We start from the raw sequence: 17,957 nt of genomic DNA on the forward strand, positions 1-17,957 counted from the left end.
GAAATATTTTCGATAAAACAAAACATTTATTTTTTATATTAATAGGACAGAGCTTTGTGATATCTAGTTAAAAGTATTGAAAACATGGGAAAATGGGAAACATATATGGTTGCATATAAAATGATGGAGATTAATGAACAGACTTTCTCACCCAATCAGTTTATAATTCTAATTAATCATTTAGTTCCCATCTTCTTCAACTTCCTAAGCAAAATTTCTGTGATAGTTTTCATTGCCATTAACTAGAATGTTCTGGAGGTAGGCTCTCTTACTTCATTTGCATTTGAATCATCCAGAAACTTGTTAATAATATAAATTTTCGACTTCTCCCCATTTTTATTGAACCTGTATTCTTTGTGTGGAGTTTTTGTAATCTGTGTTTTATTATCTCCCAAATGCATACAAAAGTTGGAGAGTTCTCTCTAGATTAACACTTCTTTCCACCTCCTGAAAAGCTATTATTTGAAATCATCATTGTATCTGATACAGACAATTGTAATGCTTTCCTATTTGGTTTGACTAATTCTTGATATTATTCACTTGTGTTTTCCTCATATACCACACTAATCTTTCAGCAGTGCATGAAACAAAACTTACAAAGTCTTCATTGCATGCTAAATTAAACATTATTTGTCTTGTTGTCATGACCCTTTTACAACAACTCTAATCAACTTCTGTTTTATCATCCACAAATAGGCTTTATACTCCATAACATCTATATCTTAAAGAATCTTACTTTACTCTCTACTAAACAATATATTCTGGAGATTTTTCACTGGCTTTCTCAAGATTGTTATGTCTTCAAAGCTTTTGGAGTGACTGGTATATTCACTTACCATGCAAATAACTCTCAATAGAGAATTTGTAAATATACCTTGAATAGATTTAAGGAACATTAGTAACTTAAATCTACTGTTCTAAGCCAATAATAGAGTCCCCACAGGACCAAACATTGTGCTCTGAAAATAGTGTATGGCTGATGAGAATTTATCTAGGCAGTTCATTTATTCTTAATTTTATCTTTGTTAGTTCTTTAAGACCTACTAAAACAACTATTTCTTCAAGTGCTATTTTTCTTCTGCTCAGTTGGCTTCTATGATAATGAAGGGAAATTTAGATTTTTCTAAGTAACAGAATTAAGAAGTAACTTCCTTCTCTTTCTAATCTCTTTCCTATGCATCTTCTTCATGGCATCTTCTGTTCAGAAGAGCACTCTTTGACAATCACCTTATCATTTAACTCAGATACTCTAAAGCAAGGAAAGTTAAGACACTTCTCTCTCTCTCTTTTTCCAACTTCACTAGAGGTTCTTAAAGGAATTGTGCTTTAATTTTAAAATTATGACCTACTTCATTAAAACTACCATATTCTTACATTAATCTCATAATGACTAAGAATTTTTATAGGTTCTCAACATGTTGGATATTTGATAAATACGAATAAATAGAAGAAGGTAACAATTTAGGTATTTTCAGTGCTGCACTAGTTTCGATAGAACATTCTAGTATATTTTAATTTTATTTATTTATATATATATTTATTATAACTCCTCTCTTTCTATCTCACCTACGTTTATCAAGTCTCATCAAAGCTGCCTACATCATCTTGCTCTGTGGCCTGGTAAGACCGCACCCCCACAGGACACCTCTGAAAGACTCTACCCACCAGGGAAAGGAAGGAGATAATGAGACTCATAGCCAAAATTTTTGCAGAGTGCAGGAATCCTTATAGAAGAGGAGGAAGATAGAAAGACCTGGAGAGGACACGAACTCCAAAAGAACAACAGAGCCAAAACACCTGAGCCCAGGGGGCCCTGCAAAGACTAATACTCAAATTAAGGCCCATTCATGGAGAGGACCTAGACCCCTTGTTCAGAGGAAGCCCAGTGGCCGCTCAGGTACCAATGTGGGTTCCCTAAAAAAGGGTACAGGGTCTGTTTTTTACTTGAACTCAGTGGCCGGCTCATTGAACACTTTCTAGTATATTTTTTATTATAGTTGATTAGTCTTTAGCCTATTCTTTGCCAAGAAAATAGCAAAAAAAGAAAAAAAAATGTCATCCTAACTCCAGCTCATCTGAGCAGAAACCAGAAAAGAAATAAAATATTTTTCCTTTCTTTGTCTACCAGTTATTATCTTAGTTCTCAAGATTTCAGAACTAAACAGAGACTTGATATATCTAACAAAATATTATTTTGTTTCATATTTTTCAGTATTTCAATTATTAACCTTTTTTTTCTAAATACATGCTTCTTATATTTTATATCCATATATCAATGTTGAGGTTAAAATTGGACAGGTATCATCTTCATAAAATGATTGATGCAAGTGATACCCTGAGTTTCAAATGGGAATATGCCAAATGAAAGATTTAGTAATATATGTAGCAAGTTACCAAAACAATTGGGGAGTTTCAACCTATGAACTTTATTCTCTTCATGCTGCCCCATCCAGTATCAGTTGGTAGTTCCAGTGCTCACTGTTTTGATGTTTAGAGTTTGTTATAATAACACAATGCATGCAGAATTAAAGAAGCATGCCATTCACTGATTATGCAATAGAGCATAGAGGACTACTCAATAGAGTAGTGACGTCTCATGATGACCTTTGCTTTAAATGATCATCTTTATAGTTGACTGTTAAAAGCTAGATAAAAATTAATCCTTATTTTGAGTTAATAACATCTTCTTGTTCAGAACCAAATGGCTTTCATTTTTCAGTTATCACCAAAGATTTTCTCCTAACCTTTACTTCTTCATGAGAAAATCTACCCAAGAAAGCAACCACAATCTCAAACAGGGCAGCTAATCTGGTTGTGACATCTAAGATCATGCTGATGCTATCAGAATCCTCCTCTATGAGCAAAAGTATACCTATGTTATTAACTATCTTAAAGATCCAATTTATCAAGAAAGCAGTATTGAAGTGTTTAATTCAGAAGTGACTGAATTTGTGGCTGACTAATTTTAAAAAATTACCACCATATTCTACATATGGTAGTTTTTATTTCTTGAGTTTAATCATAGAAAAAAAAAATAAAGGGTATGTAATCCCTCCCTACCTAGTAACTACACTATTTTATACATTATATTTTCAAATAATTATTTGTGTAGCTCAGTGTCATTTTTTTTTAGTGGAGAGACAAAGGTGTGCAGTACTCCATAATATTAAAGTTTATGCCTGTAAAATATTGTCTTTTTTCTTATATATCAAATTTCAATAAATGCGGCTCAAAAATGAGTTCAATAATATTTTTAACCTTTTTATTTTAATTTTTGTTATTTATTACAGTTTATTCACTTTGTATCCCTACTGTGTCCCCCTCCATAATCTCCTCCCAATCCCACCCTCCTTCCCCCTTGTCCCCCTATACCTCCTCACCTAGTCCATGGATAGGGGACAACCTCCTCCCCTTCTATCAAATCAATATATTTCTACTTTTTCTTTCCTTTTTCATCCTAAAGATACAATAATGTTCCACTAATAGTCACTGCAGAATCCTTGAACTTTTTCTTTTTTTTTTTTTTAACTTTCAAAATTTTATGGGACTGCTAGGATGGTAAAGGCATTTTAAATTTCATTTTTCTCAGGGTCTTTCATTTTGAAAACTATGCCTTTCTATAGACTTCACTTTATATTTAGTTTTTTTTTTTTTTTTTTTTTTTTTTACCAAGAATTGTTTGGCACTATTTTACAATGTGGAGATTTTTGACTGAAAGAAATAAACCTTCATTGAAAAACATAACTACTTTATATGAAATCATAAACATTCAGAGAAATTTCTTATCTCCAGATTGTTGGCAGAGTAAATATTGTATCCTACTAGAATTGGTGTTTTACAATCTCCTTGAAGAGGTTTTATTATTAAGTATATTTTTATGATTGCAAATTGTTTGAATTTATGCTTGTTTTGTTTTTTTTCTAAAGCAAATATTTTAACATCCTTGCATCTACACAATTCCCAACAAAATGAAAGCTCAATATCATTTTATTACAGCCTATAGACAAATAATCAGATGTATTTTACCATTGTGGTTTTAGGTTTATCATGATAAAGCTTAATTATCTCTTCAGAACAGTATCATTATCACATCTCGTCATTTTTAGTAATTAAGGTAAAAACAGGAAAACTCTGTGAGATAAAATGTGATTACTTTATCAATATATATTTCTTTTTTTAGTTCATTCAGTATATAGACACTTTGCTGAAGGAATTATTCAGCTTTAGGAGTTCTCTGGTACAATTTTTCGGGTCAGTTATAGATACTATCATATCATCTGCAAATACTTTGACTTCTTTTTTTCCATTTACTGTCCTTTTAACCTCATTTATTTGTCCTATTACTCTACAAGAACTTCAAGTGCTATGTTGAAAAGATGGAGTGAGTGGGCAGCCTTGTCTTGTCCCTGATTTCAGTGGGGTTGCCTTAAGTATCTCTCCATTTAGTTTGATGTTGGCTATTGACTTGCTGTATATTGTCATTACTATGTTTACGTATGTTTACATGCATTGTGTCCCTGATATCTCGAAGACTTTAACCATGAAGGGGTATGGATTTTGTCAAAGGATTTTCAGCATCTAATGATATAATCATTTTTTCTTTCACTTTGTTTATATGGTGGACTATATTGATGGATTTTCATAAGTTGAACCATCCCTGTAGTCTTGGTATGAAGCTGATTGATCATGGTGTATGATATTTTTGATATGTCCCTGGATTTTGTTCGCAAGTATTTTATTGAAAAAAAAAATTAAACTTTTTTTTCTAATGTTTTTTTTTTTTTTTTTTTTCAATGCAGTTTATTCAGGAACATTGAACAATCCTCGGACCCCGGGGAAAGCCAGCCCACAGCTTAAATAGCCTCTGGGTAGCCAACCCAGGCGTGCCACGGGGGCAATGCAGAAATGTTTGTTTTTTTTTACATAAATTACAGTTTATTTAATTTGTATCCCAGCTGTAGCCCCTCCCTTATTCCTTCCCAACCTCACCTTCCCTCCCTCCTTCCCTCCCTCCCTCATCTCCTTCCTGCCTCTCTCTAAGTCAACTGATAGGGGAGGTCCTCCTCCTAGAACATCTGACCCTAGCTTATCAGGTCTCATCAGGACTAGCTGCAGTGTCCTCCTCTGTGACCTAGCAAGGCTGCTCCTCCCTCGGAGGTGGGGGAGGTCAAAGATCCAGCCAACTGAGTTCATGTCAGAGACAGTCCCTGTTCCCCTTACTAGAGCATCCACATGGATATGGGGCTGCCATGGGCTACGTCTGAGCAGGGGTTCTAGGTTATACCCAAACATGGTCTTTTTATTTATTATTTATTATAATTAATTCACTTTGTAGCCCAGATGTGGCCCTCTCCTTCATCGCAGTCTCCTATCAATTCTTCACTCCCCCCTTTTCTCCTATGCCCCTCCCCTAGTCCACTGAGAGGGGAGGTCCTCTGCCCCATCAATCTGAACCTAGCCTATCAGGTCTCATCAAGACTGGCAGACTGGCTGCATTGTCTTCTTCTGTGGCCTAGCAAAGTTGAACCCCCTTGGAGAGGTGATCAGAGAGCCTGCCTCTGGGTTCATGTCAGATACATCCCCTGATCACATTACTAGGAAATCCACTTGGAGACTGAGTCTTTGGGCTACATCTGAGCAGGAGTTTTACATCCTATGCATGCATGGTCCTTGGTTGGGATATCAGTCTCTTAAGGGCCCAGTATTTTTGGCTCTGTTAGTCTCCTTTTGGAGCTACTGTCCCCTCCAAGTCTTTCTATCTCCCCCTTCTTTCATAAAATTCCATTGTGCATCAATGTTCATAAGGCAGATTGGTATGAAATTATTTTTCTTTGCTTGGGTTTTTGGTTTGGTATAGGGTGACTGTGCAAAAAAAATTTTTGACTTGGAATAACCTTTGACTTGCTTGTAAGGATGAACAAAATGTGATTTGGATGTGCTACTTGTTACATGATTTTCAAGTTACTACTGACAAGTTCAGGCAGAATATTTTTTAAAAAATTGAAATTTTGTTTATGAAGCTGTCTTGAATAAAGGTCTACTATGGAGAATGAACACTCCCTTTTTATTATGTAGTTGTGGGAGCCAAAATCTTATGACATAATTTATTTGAAAGTACATCCGCATATTCTTTGAATTATCTTATAGCTTAGGAGTATATCAAAATTTTATATGCATGACAAAAACAACATAAATTTCTTTGGTTATTCAGGTGTTTTTATATCACACATACCATCAGAAGTAACAAAACTTTCTATTTAAGTACTTGAGTACAGTCATCTTAAAAAATGTATGCACACAAAACAAAATTCAAAAGCCTGTTTGACTTTTTTTAAAAGTTTTACACTGTATACTTTGGGAAAGGGAACTTTTTAGTATAATTGGTGGTATGAATTATTTATAATTCCTAATACTACATGTTGTATATTTTGAAGCATACTTCATATATATATATATATATATATATATATATATATATATATTTCTGAGTTACTGCAATGCCTTAGAAACTTTAGTAATTATAAAATATATGCATGTTTATATAATTTGATGACCATATTGATGAAAAGAATTTGTAACACATTATCCTATTTTTCCACTAATCAACAAAAAAAAAGGCAAATCATCAGGTAGAATTAATCTCTGCACTTTTCCTTTTACTGTGATAGTAAAGCATAATTATCACTTGAAGAACCCAAGCACAATACTTTTATCAGGTAAATTATCCCGTAACTATATTCATAAATATTTGTTTATTTTATACATATTTTATATTTGCACATGGTCCATATTATATTGAAAATGGCTCAGAATACATTAGGTAAATTTTCAGATAATTCCTTGCATTTCAAACACCGAAAACATTGAAATTCTATAATCCTTTATTTACATATTTTGGTAAACTACTTAAAATTTCTTGTATCTGTTACATGTCATATAAACATAAAGATTATCATGCAAAAGTACCATACCCTTCAGTTCTTCATTAAATAGAATGAATATAAATAAGCATTCAAAATTACAAAATAAATGGAAATTGTTTCACATTCATTTGTTTTAATGGTTTGAGCATTTCAGCTTAACCTAATTTATTTTGTCACAATGCTTGCAATAAGAAGAGAAAATTATATACACAAATGTGCATAATAATTAAAGAGGTACAAATACCCTAGATCATGCAGATGTACAAGGCCTCATGGTGATGGTGGATTCTTGATATGCATTACACACAAGAAATATCATATATAGCAAAATATTTCAGGCGTGATTGGTTTAGATAGATGTCTTTTGTGCTTTTTATTTATTAATTATTGTTGGCCTGTTGCATGCTCTGTAACTTTACTGTAGGTGATCCCTGAAAGTACAAATGTAAACCATTGTTGGGTGCAGTTCTAGCATAGCTGTGGCAAAAAAAAAAAAAAAAAAAAAAGAAAAAGAAAAGAAAAGAAAATGTGTGACAGAAAGAAAGAAATAGAAAAGGGAAGAGAGCTTTATCTCTATTATAGTCAGTGGTAAAATTTCCTTAAGTATATTTTGGCCTTCATTATCCTTTTGAAAACCTTGTTGTGGGGATTTCTTGTCCCCTTCAGAGTATTGTGCAACCTTCTCAAGATACCATTTAGCACAAGTTTCCACCTTGGAGGAGATCTTCCTACCTTTCCAGTCTTAACTCTGTGAGAAATGGCTGTAAATTGACGGTTGAGCTCGGAGATTTGGGGTTCTACTATTTTCAGGCAGTGTTCACCGAAGTTTGCCATCAAGTTCGCTGCTTGGTCACGTGTGGAGTCCACCTTTGGGCGGATGTCGTTCATTTCAGCCTTTAAACGCTATATTCCATGAGCAAGAAACAGGGCTTTAAGTTAGTAATCAAAGTTGCAGCAGACACAGAGGAATAGAGAGCAAGGAAGGCAGGAAATGAGGGAGGCAGGGAGAAAGGGACGGAGGGAGGGGCAGAGTAGAAATGGGAGAGGAAGACATGATAAGGAGAAATATGGACATATATGCAGAGATAAAGAGTGGAAAGAACAAAACCAATTTCAGTAAGAGTGAAGTATAATAAAACTGTATGTTACCTTAAAACTATTAGGACACTATTTAAATTTTGTATGTCTCTTTAATCTGTACACTTTCTCTAAGGAAAATTACCTGGCTTTTAGTTATCGTCTGGAAAAAAATGCATATTATTACACATTTAAACTTATTTTATATTACCTTTACAGAAATTAATACATATAGCACTACTGAACTATGTGCTGAAGAGGAAAATTGCCTGAAGCACACTTTTATATCCCTTTCTGATATTTATAAGACCTTCCCTTTTAAAAAATATCATGGTAAAATGTGATTCTCTAGAACTTAGATAGTTTGTATTGCCATTAATTTAAGGAGTATCCAAGCAGGTAACTTTCCCACCTGTCAAATATCAGGTTTGTATTATATATAAATATTTGCATGAATTTCACGATTACATGATATTTTTGATTATAATATATTAAGAATTAAGACTACAGATTATAACACAGATCCATGCCAAAGATATAGTTCAGATAATAAGGGAAAATATGTCTTAAAGTATCCTAGGATATAGTTAGTATTTCATTTAAGAAGACAAATTCCACAACACAAAAACTAAAAATGAGAGCTGAACAAAATGCTACAAGTCTGATCCCAATAGTCTTGAAAGACTGTCAGGACATTTGTAAATAAAAAGACATTGTGTTATATAATGACTTCAAGGCCAGCTTGAGTAACTTGGTGACACCCTGTTTTAAAACCAGTAGCCACAATAAAGAAAAAAGAAATGGAAATAAAAGCTAAATTTTTAAACTGTAATAGAAATCACACATATTGAAAGCTTCAACCAAACAAAATAATTGAATTATTAGTTTAAAAAAAGATCTATAAATAATCAACTATTAATTTGACTGAGAAATGAAATAACATCAAATAGACATAAAATATATCTCTACTTCATACATTTTTTATAGAAAACATATTTTAAAATAATGGTTAATATGATCTTGTGACATAAAACAAGGGATGACTAAATAAGTTTAAAATAATGAGAAAACCTATTTTGATATATGTAACTTTTGTTTATATGTGTATAATGCAAAAATTGGTTTATATACTATGAAGGTAATGAACAATACCATGCTGAATATGTCTTATTCAAATGCTTCTAAAAGTATTTTATACTTCATATTTTGTAATTTTTGCCCTGAGCAATGTGGTATCTTGATAACTGGCCCCCAAACTAGCAAAAACTAATTTAGAGTGCATAAACACCTATACATTTATCTTGACAGTAGCCTTATGCATCAGAGTAGAATAATTTTATACATGCAACAATATTTTCATGGTATAGAATAGCTTATTGTGGGATGGTTTAAGTATTAAAACAACTGTGAGTTTACAGCCCTCTGAATTTAGGATTTGTAGATAAAAGATACTGAATCTATAGTGAGACTGATGTTTGGCACTCCAAATACAAAATGAATATTTAATATGGGCTACATGAAAGGACATGAAACTATATTAATAATATACACATGAAAACTGCCATTGAAATAAGAATAATTTCACAATAGAGCATAAAATATATATTCTGATAAATCTTTGGAACTAAGCTCAATTATAGAGAGAACAGATATTAACTTGGACAAATATCTAAATTACAGGTCTCTAAAATTTCATTAATTCCTATAAAAGGAAGCAAAAAGAAAGCAATGAACATAGTACAAGAGAAAAAATAATAGATGATCAAAAGAAGGAAATAACATGAACAGAAACGAAAATATAAAGATGGCTATACTTTCTATTAAAAAGTCTTTAGAATTTTGTAGTTCAAAGATAATGATCATATTGTGTACAGTCTGAAAACTATTTCCCACAGTATTTTATTTGGTACCTTAAGAATATCTTCCTTTTGTTGTGGTTTCTTTTTTTCAGATTCATCCAAAAGTTCATCTGTGTGAATGATCCACTTTGTGATATGTTCTACATCCTTATTAAAGTTTTCTATATGTTTCTGGTATTCCTGAATTATATAGAAACATAGCAAGTTATAGGTTAGAAAAAACTCTTAAAAATTGTTCATTTTTCTAAAAAAATAATATTTAAACTCTCTTATGTAACATAGCAAAAATAGAAAGTAGTGTCAAGTACTGAAAACCATTTTCAAATTGTGAGCCTGCATTATCAGCATATAGAGAGAGCAGCTGAATTCTCAAACACATTGTTCCTGAAATCTTTTTTATTAAAGTTTTATTTTTATATTAATTATAGTTTATTCAGTTTGTATCCCAGCTATAGCCCCTGCCTCATTCCCTACCAATCCCAGCCTCGGTCCCTCATTTCCTCCCATGCCCCTATCCAAATCCACTGATAGGGGAGGTCCTCCTTCCCTTCCATCTCACCCTAGCTTATCTTATTTTCATTTTGTTTTGTTTCTTTGATTGTTGACAAACAAGAGTGGGAAAGTGTGGCAGTTTGAAAGAAAATGGAACAACAGGCCCATAGGAGGTGGCACTATTAGGAGGTGTGGCCTTCTGGAGTAAGTGTGGCCTTGTTGGAGGAAGTGTGTCACCATGGGGGCAGGCTTTGAAATCTCATAGGCTCAAGCTGTGCCCAGTATGGAACACAGTCTATCCTTCTGTTGCCTGCAGATCGAGATGTAGCACTCTTAGCTCCTTCTCCAGCAGCATGTCTGCAAGCATATTGCCATGTTTCCTGTCATGGTGATAATGGACTAAGCCAGTGAAACTGGAGGTCAGCCCCATTGATATTATTTCCTTCATAAGAGTTGCAATGGTTTCGGTGTCTCTTCAGCATTATATAACACTAAGACAAAAGGCTCCTGGCCTCTTTCCTTACCAACAAAACATTTAGCCATTCTTCTGCTCTGGAGGTAACAGCTATCCAGTTACTGTTCAGAAGACTCAGTTTATCTTCCACCAGGGTTTCTTTCTGACCCAACACCATTTTCAAAGACTCTCCTAATTCTGTGACACTCTTCAAGTGAACCTTTTGTTTCTCAATCTCTTTCTGAGTTGCCTGTAAGAAAAAGAAACATTAAGCTTCAAGAAATACACTGTACGTAGCATGAAGACACACAGTTTTTGAAAGGGTTGTAACTTTGGTTGCTCTGTAAAAAATTTTGTAAGTCAGAATCCTAAAACCATGTGATTATGAAACATGAAAACTTAAGATATGTATTCTAGCGTTAATTCTGGGTTATTGGATGTATATTGCCATAAAATGTGATTAATATTCTAATCACAATTATGGATGCATAATAACTAAACCTACATTTTAATTAATATTGTATGATTGTTAAATTTATCATGTATTGGCTAAAGGTAGATAATTTCAGACTCATCAATAAAAATACCTGTCTTTAGAAATTAAACCACTATTATTTTATTATTTCTTTATAACAGTATACTCAGCCTTTTGGAAACGTGCACATTTTTGACAACTCATTAAATTTAATGAACTTTTCTCAAAATGTTTTCTAAAGTATAAAATAAATAGAAAACAAAACCAAACCTATTTTTTTAAAAAAGAGAAAAGTCATTTACAAATGAAGCCAATGTATTAATTACCAAAACCAAATTAATAAACAAACAAACAAACAAATAAATAAGGAATAACAATAATAAATCAGGGTAAATTCACAAGTAGAACAAAATAATTATGCACAAAAAAATCATAGAGATATTCTAGATGAAATGGCATCTCTATCAGACAGTAGACTTCTTATTCGCAGGTGTTCTCAAAAATAAGCATTTTCATCTATAAAATTTTATAGTTGGGTCTTCTCATTTCAATATTAAAATACTGGTAGGTAAACTTGTTCCAAATGAATTTATCTGCTTTGACAGAAAGGATTATTTATAATGTAGGTAATATTTATTGTACAAAAGTCAGACTAGCATTTCCTAAAATCATTTTTTTCAGATCTCAATCATGAGGGTTTATTTTATTCCTCCAAAATGTGCAAAGTACCAGATATTGGGCCAAGATAGCTCATTTAGAAATGAGTAGATATGGATTAGACTTCAACCTTTTAGAAATCCTGTACACTCTTGGGTAAAATATTTACGCTACAAATATAGAAGTTGATCATCTTTCTAGGTACAAAAGGTAAAACGTTATGGCTTTTATACTCAATTATACTTAGCCATTATTTTTTTTCCTAAGGTTGTAATGTGAAAGTTCCTTATTTTGATTTTAAGGTGAAAAAAAAAACCGTTAAGATTATATTTACTATGTTTTACTTTGACTTATATGGTAATAGCTACCTTTGGAGACATAAGAATAACAAAATTGGATCTGCATAGATGACATCAAGAAGTTTTTTGTTTTCTTTTTTAGTTTAAACATTTAAAAAAAGTTTTGCATGAGTAGTATACTACTGAAATAATAATAGCTGCAAACACTAACATTGTATGGGTAAAATATAAAAGCAGGTAGGTGTAGAAATTATTAAGCACTAAGTTTGGTGTTCTCCATTAAAGAAATGTGCTATTTCCTAGCCATAAAATATTAAAAGTTACTCTCATTTATTTATCATGGAAGGTTAGGTAGAGGAGATTGATTTTCTCATGAAAATTTTCATCATTCAAATCAACTTCTCATAGGAAAGAGTGAAGGTGATTATAGAAATGGTGAAGTGCATACACTAAAATGGATACAATAAAAATGTCACAGATTAACTTTTTGATGGGAAAAGCTATTCTCTTGGTTTCTTTTGATTTTCTTTGTGTGTGTGTGGAGGGATACTTCTTTTCAGGTACGGTTTTACTGTATAGACTTCTCTATCCTGAAACTTTCTCTGTATAACAGACTTGCCTCAAATTCTCAGAGATCTGCCTGCCTCTGCCTCCCAACGGCTGGGATTAAAGATGTGCATAACCACTAACTGGCTTTGTTGATATTCTTATTTTTAACTTTATGGTTATAGAACACATTGGAATAATTATCTGATTTCACAGAAACAAGCATACAGACACTATTCTCCAAGAATATAAGACAGGGCTTATTAGGGCTTGATAATATCAACTATCTCCATTTCATGTATTCTTACATTTCTGCTGCCTTCCATGAGTTTTCTGAAAAATTTCCAGTGACAAATATTCTAAGGAAAATCTCTATATATGTCACTGTACATTCATTCAATCCTTTAAAACTATTTTTAAAAAGTATTTTTTTATTTCATTTGCATTGGTGTTTTGCCTGCATGTATGTCTGTGTGAGAGTGTTGGTTTCCCTGAAACTGGAGTTACAGATAGTTGTGAACCTCCATCTGAGTGATGGATATTGAACCTGGTTCCATTGAAAGAACTGTTAATGCTTGTAACTGCTGAGCCATGTCTCTAGCTCCTAAAAAAATTTATTGTTTTGTTTTGTTTTGTTTTTTCAGGAGGAATTCTTTTAATATTTAAGTACAAAAAGTGAGTACTGACTTCATTTTTATACACACACAGGTCTAAGGGCCAAAATGTGCAAAGGAAATGAGTGCCTGCTCTACCCACAGTCCTGATGTGGCTAAGCTGCAGTCAGCCTTCCTTCTGCCTAGCATACATAGGGGTTCCTGGCAGCTGTTGTCTGCTACAGCTGTAACGGATTTTCTCTGTTCTGTATTACTTACATGTGCTAGACATTTCCATTAAAAAAAAAAGCGCTTAATGGTCAGGGAGGTTTACTTCTCTCTGACAATTGGCATGAGAATTTCCTTTGCAATTTACTAAAGGAATAGAGTGGAATGACTTTCCCGTGGCTGTATTCTAGCATCAGAGTGAGAACAGGAAAAAAGTTAGGTCATAATGAAGGGAACTGGAACAACTGGGGTCTCTCCATGAAAAACTGAGAAAGATTCCACCAGATTTAATTAGAATGATTAACAGCAGTCTGTTTATAGGTTTTACCTTTATCTAACCACACATTTAACAAAATATGTAATGTACTAGTATTTCATTACAATATCATTCCCTTTACTAGGATACTATAGTAATTTTATTTGACTATACAAGTATTACTATACAGTCATAGTATTTCTGGTCATAGGGAACTGGGCAATTGAAAAAAATTGAAAGGTGGAAAATGATGATGTTGCGATTTTTACATATTATTTTTACAAGACAATATATATTTACCTTTAAATTGATAGTATATGTATGGTGTGCTCCTCAGCAGTACATCATACAATTGGATACACCTTATACATGACAAATTAATATGAATTAATTTTTGATACCTTAGGTTATTCTATTATGGCTTAAGATGTAGGATATATTTTACTTAGCCTGTGTGATAGAATTATATAATAATTTTTAAAGAATCCTATAGAACATTAAATATTGGATTTTATAAAAATGCATATAAGCTTTTATTAATAAGCCATCATTTATTAAAGAACACTCTCATGAAAGGAGAATATGCAGAACTGAAATTATAACTATAAGCATAATGACAATGAATAGTGACTTCAATAACATTTAGCAGATGTTCTGTTTTCTAAGTAACAGCTGTTTGATGCATTCATTGTACCACGTTAATGATCTGCTAGTGATGTTTCACTTCAAAAATAAATTACTATGCTCTCTTTAATATATATATATAATTTTTCATGAAAATGATAGTGTAGCAGACTTTAGAAATAAGAAATACTTTTCACATTTTGTAGTCAAAACTATGATGCCCTGAGCCAATAATTCCGATAAACTATGAGTAGAAATTAGATTATTTTTTAAACAGTGAAGAGATTGTTTAAAAATTACACAGCATAATTGACAGAATTGCATGGATACCCCATCAAATTGCTTGAAAACCATAGTTATTAAATAAGTGATATTTTTCAGCTGGGTTCAATGTAATGCCCAAAATTGACCCACTTGCCCAATAACCAGATAATTTCTTGGAATGCTAGGAGTTTAAAATGCAAAACCTTCTGTAAAGTAAAGGAAACTGTCATCAGAACAAAACGACAGCCTACAGATTGGGAAAGGATCTTGACCAACCCTATATCTGACAGAGGACTAATATACAGAATAGATAAAAAACTCAAGAGGTTAAGAAACAACAAATTAAGTAATCCAATAAAAAAATGGGGTAAAGAGCTAAAGAAAGAATTCTCAATAGAGGAATATCTAATGGCAGAGAAACAGATAAAGAAATGTTAACCAATGTTTGCAGCAGCTTTATTTGTGATAGCAAGAAAGTGGAAATAACCCCATAATAACCCACAATTTCTCTATCAATTCCTCATTCTCTATCAATTCCTCAACTGAGGAATTGTGGTACCTTTACACAACTGAGCACGACACAGCAATTACAAAGAAATCATTAAATTTGCAAGCAAATTGCTGAAACTAGAAAAGATCATCATCCTGAGTGAGATATCCCAGAAACAGAAAGACACACATGGTATATACTCATTTATAAGTGGATATTAGACATATAATGTAGGATAAACATATTAAAATCTGTACACCTAAAGAAGATAAGCAAGAAGGAGGACCCTGGGTAAGATGATCAGTCCTCACTCAGAAAGGCAAACAGTATGAATATCAGAAGAGGGAGAAAACAGGAAACAGGACAGGAGCATACCACAGAGAGCCTCTGAAAGATTCAGCCCAGCAGATTATCAAAGCAAATGCTGAGACTCATAGCCAAACTTTGGGCATAGTGCAGGGAATCTTATGAAAGACTGTGGAGATAGAAAGACCTGGAGGAGACAGGAGCTCCACAAGGAGAGGAACAGAACTAAAATATCTGGGCACAAGGGTCTTTTCTGAAACAGATACTCCAACCAAGAACCATGCATAGAGATAACATAGAACCCCTGCACAGATGTAGTCCATGGCAGCTCAGTATACAACTGGGTTCTCTATTAACGTCAACAGGGACTGTCTCTGATATGAATTCATTGGCTGCCTCTTGATCACCTCCCACTGAAAGGAGGAGCCGAAATACAGAGGAAGACAAGGCAGCCAGTCCTGATGAGACCTGATAGTCTAGGGTCAGATGGAAAGGGAGGAGGACCTCCACTATGAGTGGACATGGGGAGGAATATGGGAGGAGATGAGGGACAGAAGGAGGGGTTAGGAAGGGACAAGGGAAGGGGCTACAGCTGTAATACAAAGTAAATAAACTGTAATTAAAAATAAATATATTAATTAATAAAAGAAAAATAACAGATAGTGATGGCATATAGGTGGTTCTAGGTACATTCGCACATGCCAGATAAATCCAAACCTACAAGATGAAATTCTCTCATTTGTATATTTTTCAAACTTTCCAAGTGATTACATGTAACTAGGAAACAACTGACAAATAGAAAACATTTTGTGATTAGGTTTTATTCGGTAGTAATAATGTTGTTTTGTAATTGAGGTGACAATTAAAAGCTAATTTAGGAAACTAATAATTGTTTTTACATTGAAATTTGTAAATATTTATCTCTGAAATAAATATTAAAAGTAATATTTTTATATCATAGGTAGTTGTTTAAACATTATCAGGTCCAAGTGGAACTCAGTTTCCCCAAAGTCTTATGGTGGTTAGACATAAGCCAGAATTCTTCATACGCTTGTAAAGCAAATTCATCTCTAACAAATAAGCCACTTCCCTTATGATTGGTAGAAAGGGACTAATAGCTATCTGTTGTGCCTATTAACAAACCAAAAGACAAATTGACCTCCAGTATCTTTTGGTATCATAATTCCATTCTGGCATTCTAGAACTTCTCAGCTATTCACACAGTCCCCCCACGTATGCTTGCTCCAACTCGAAAGCTTTTTTCCTTCTATCTACTCATTCTTATCTGCTCTTTTGGAGATTCTTTTTCTATTGTTTTTCACCTTTTTGCCTTCTCTTGTTCTTTCATTTGTTGTACACTCTTTTTCTTCCTCTTACTAAGTCTTTCTCTCTGCCTATGTCTCTGTCTCTCTCTTCTTTGTTCCCTCTCTCCTTTTGTCTCTCAACACCAGTCTGTTGACCATGTTCAGTCTACTACTCTCTCTCTGCTCTGAATTCTTCCAGATGCTTCTGACTGTTCTCTCTCTCTCTCCCATCTATAAAAAATTTCTTCTTTTAATCATACCATGGAACCGTCATGTCCACCATGTCAGTTTACACAAACAAAAGTATTTGCAAAATTAAAAGTGCTGACTCACTGGCACAGGAGACAACTTCCTGAACAGAACACAAACAGCACAGGCTCTAAGATCAACAATCAATAAATGGGACTTCAAGAAACTGAAAAGCTACTGTAAAGCAAAAGACACAATCAACAGAACAAAAAATAGCCTACAGACTGGGAAAAGATTTTCACCAACCCTACATCTGACAGAGGGTTAATATACAGAATATATTGTATATTGATCAAGAAATCAAACAACAACAAACAAATTAATCCAATTTAAAAAGGGGTACAGAGCTAAACAGAGAATTCTCAACAGAGGAATATCAAACAGCAGATAAAAAAATAAATGTTCTTCTTTAGGTGTATAGATTACATTATGCTTACCATATCTTAAAGGACTATATGAGTGAGTATATACCATATGTGTCTTTCTCCTTCTGGGATAGCTCACTCAGAATGATCCGTTCTAGATCCCACCATTTGCCTGCAAATTTCATGATTTCTTCATTTTTGATCTATTTTTCTTCATCATATGACCTGGAGAAGACTGGGAACTCCACAAGGAAAAATATAACCTGGGAACATGCGTCTTTTATAAGACTTTCTCCAACCAAGGATCATGTATGGATATAACCTAGAACCTCTGTTCGGATGTGTAAGCCATAGTAGCTCAGTATCCAAGTGGGTACCCTAGTAAGGGGAACAGGGGACTATTTCTGACATGAACTCAATGGTGGGCTCTTTGACCTCCCCCCTGAGGGAGGAGGAGTCCTGCTAGACCACAGAGGAGGACTTTGTAGACAGCCCT

General features: G+C 33.5%; 1 protein-coding gene across 7 annotated transcripts in view; it reads right to left on the reverse strand.

Annotated features, from left to right (window-relative positions):
• The window catches only part of Dmd (dystrophin), a 2,365,055-nt gene that overhangs the window by 1,428,947 nt on the left and 918,151 nt on the right, over positions 1 to 17,957 (reverse strand). For all 7 annotated transcript variants that reach the window (XM_060376797.1, XM_060376795.1, XM_060376794.1 and 4 more), the window contains exons 35-37: positions 10,876 to 11,055; positions 9,911 to 10,039; positions 7,656 to 7,826 (exon numbers count right to left, since the gene is read on the reverse strand). In XM_060376797.1, coding sequence (XP_060232780.1) covers positions 7,656 to 7,826; positions 9,911 to 10,039; positions 10,876 to 11,055 — 480 coding nt within the window. The remainder of the gene's footprint in view (positions 1 to 7,655; positions 7,827 to 9,910; positions 10,040 to 10,875; positions 11,056 to 17,957) is intronic.

This window comes from Meriones unguiculatus (assembly GCF_030254825.1).
Source record: "Meriones unguiculatus strain TT.TT164.6M chromosome X unlocalized genomic scaffold, Bangor_MerUng_6.1 ChrX_unordered_Scaffold_31, whole genome shotgun sequence".
In the NCBI taxonomy this organism is placed as follows: Eukaryota; Metazoa; Chordata; class Mammalia; order Rodentia; family Muridae; genus Meriones; species Meriones unguiculatus.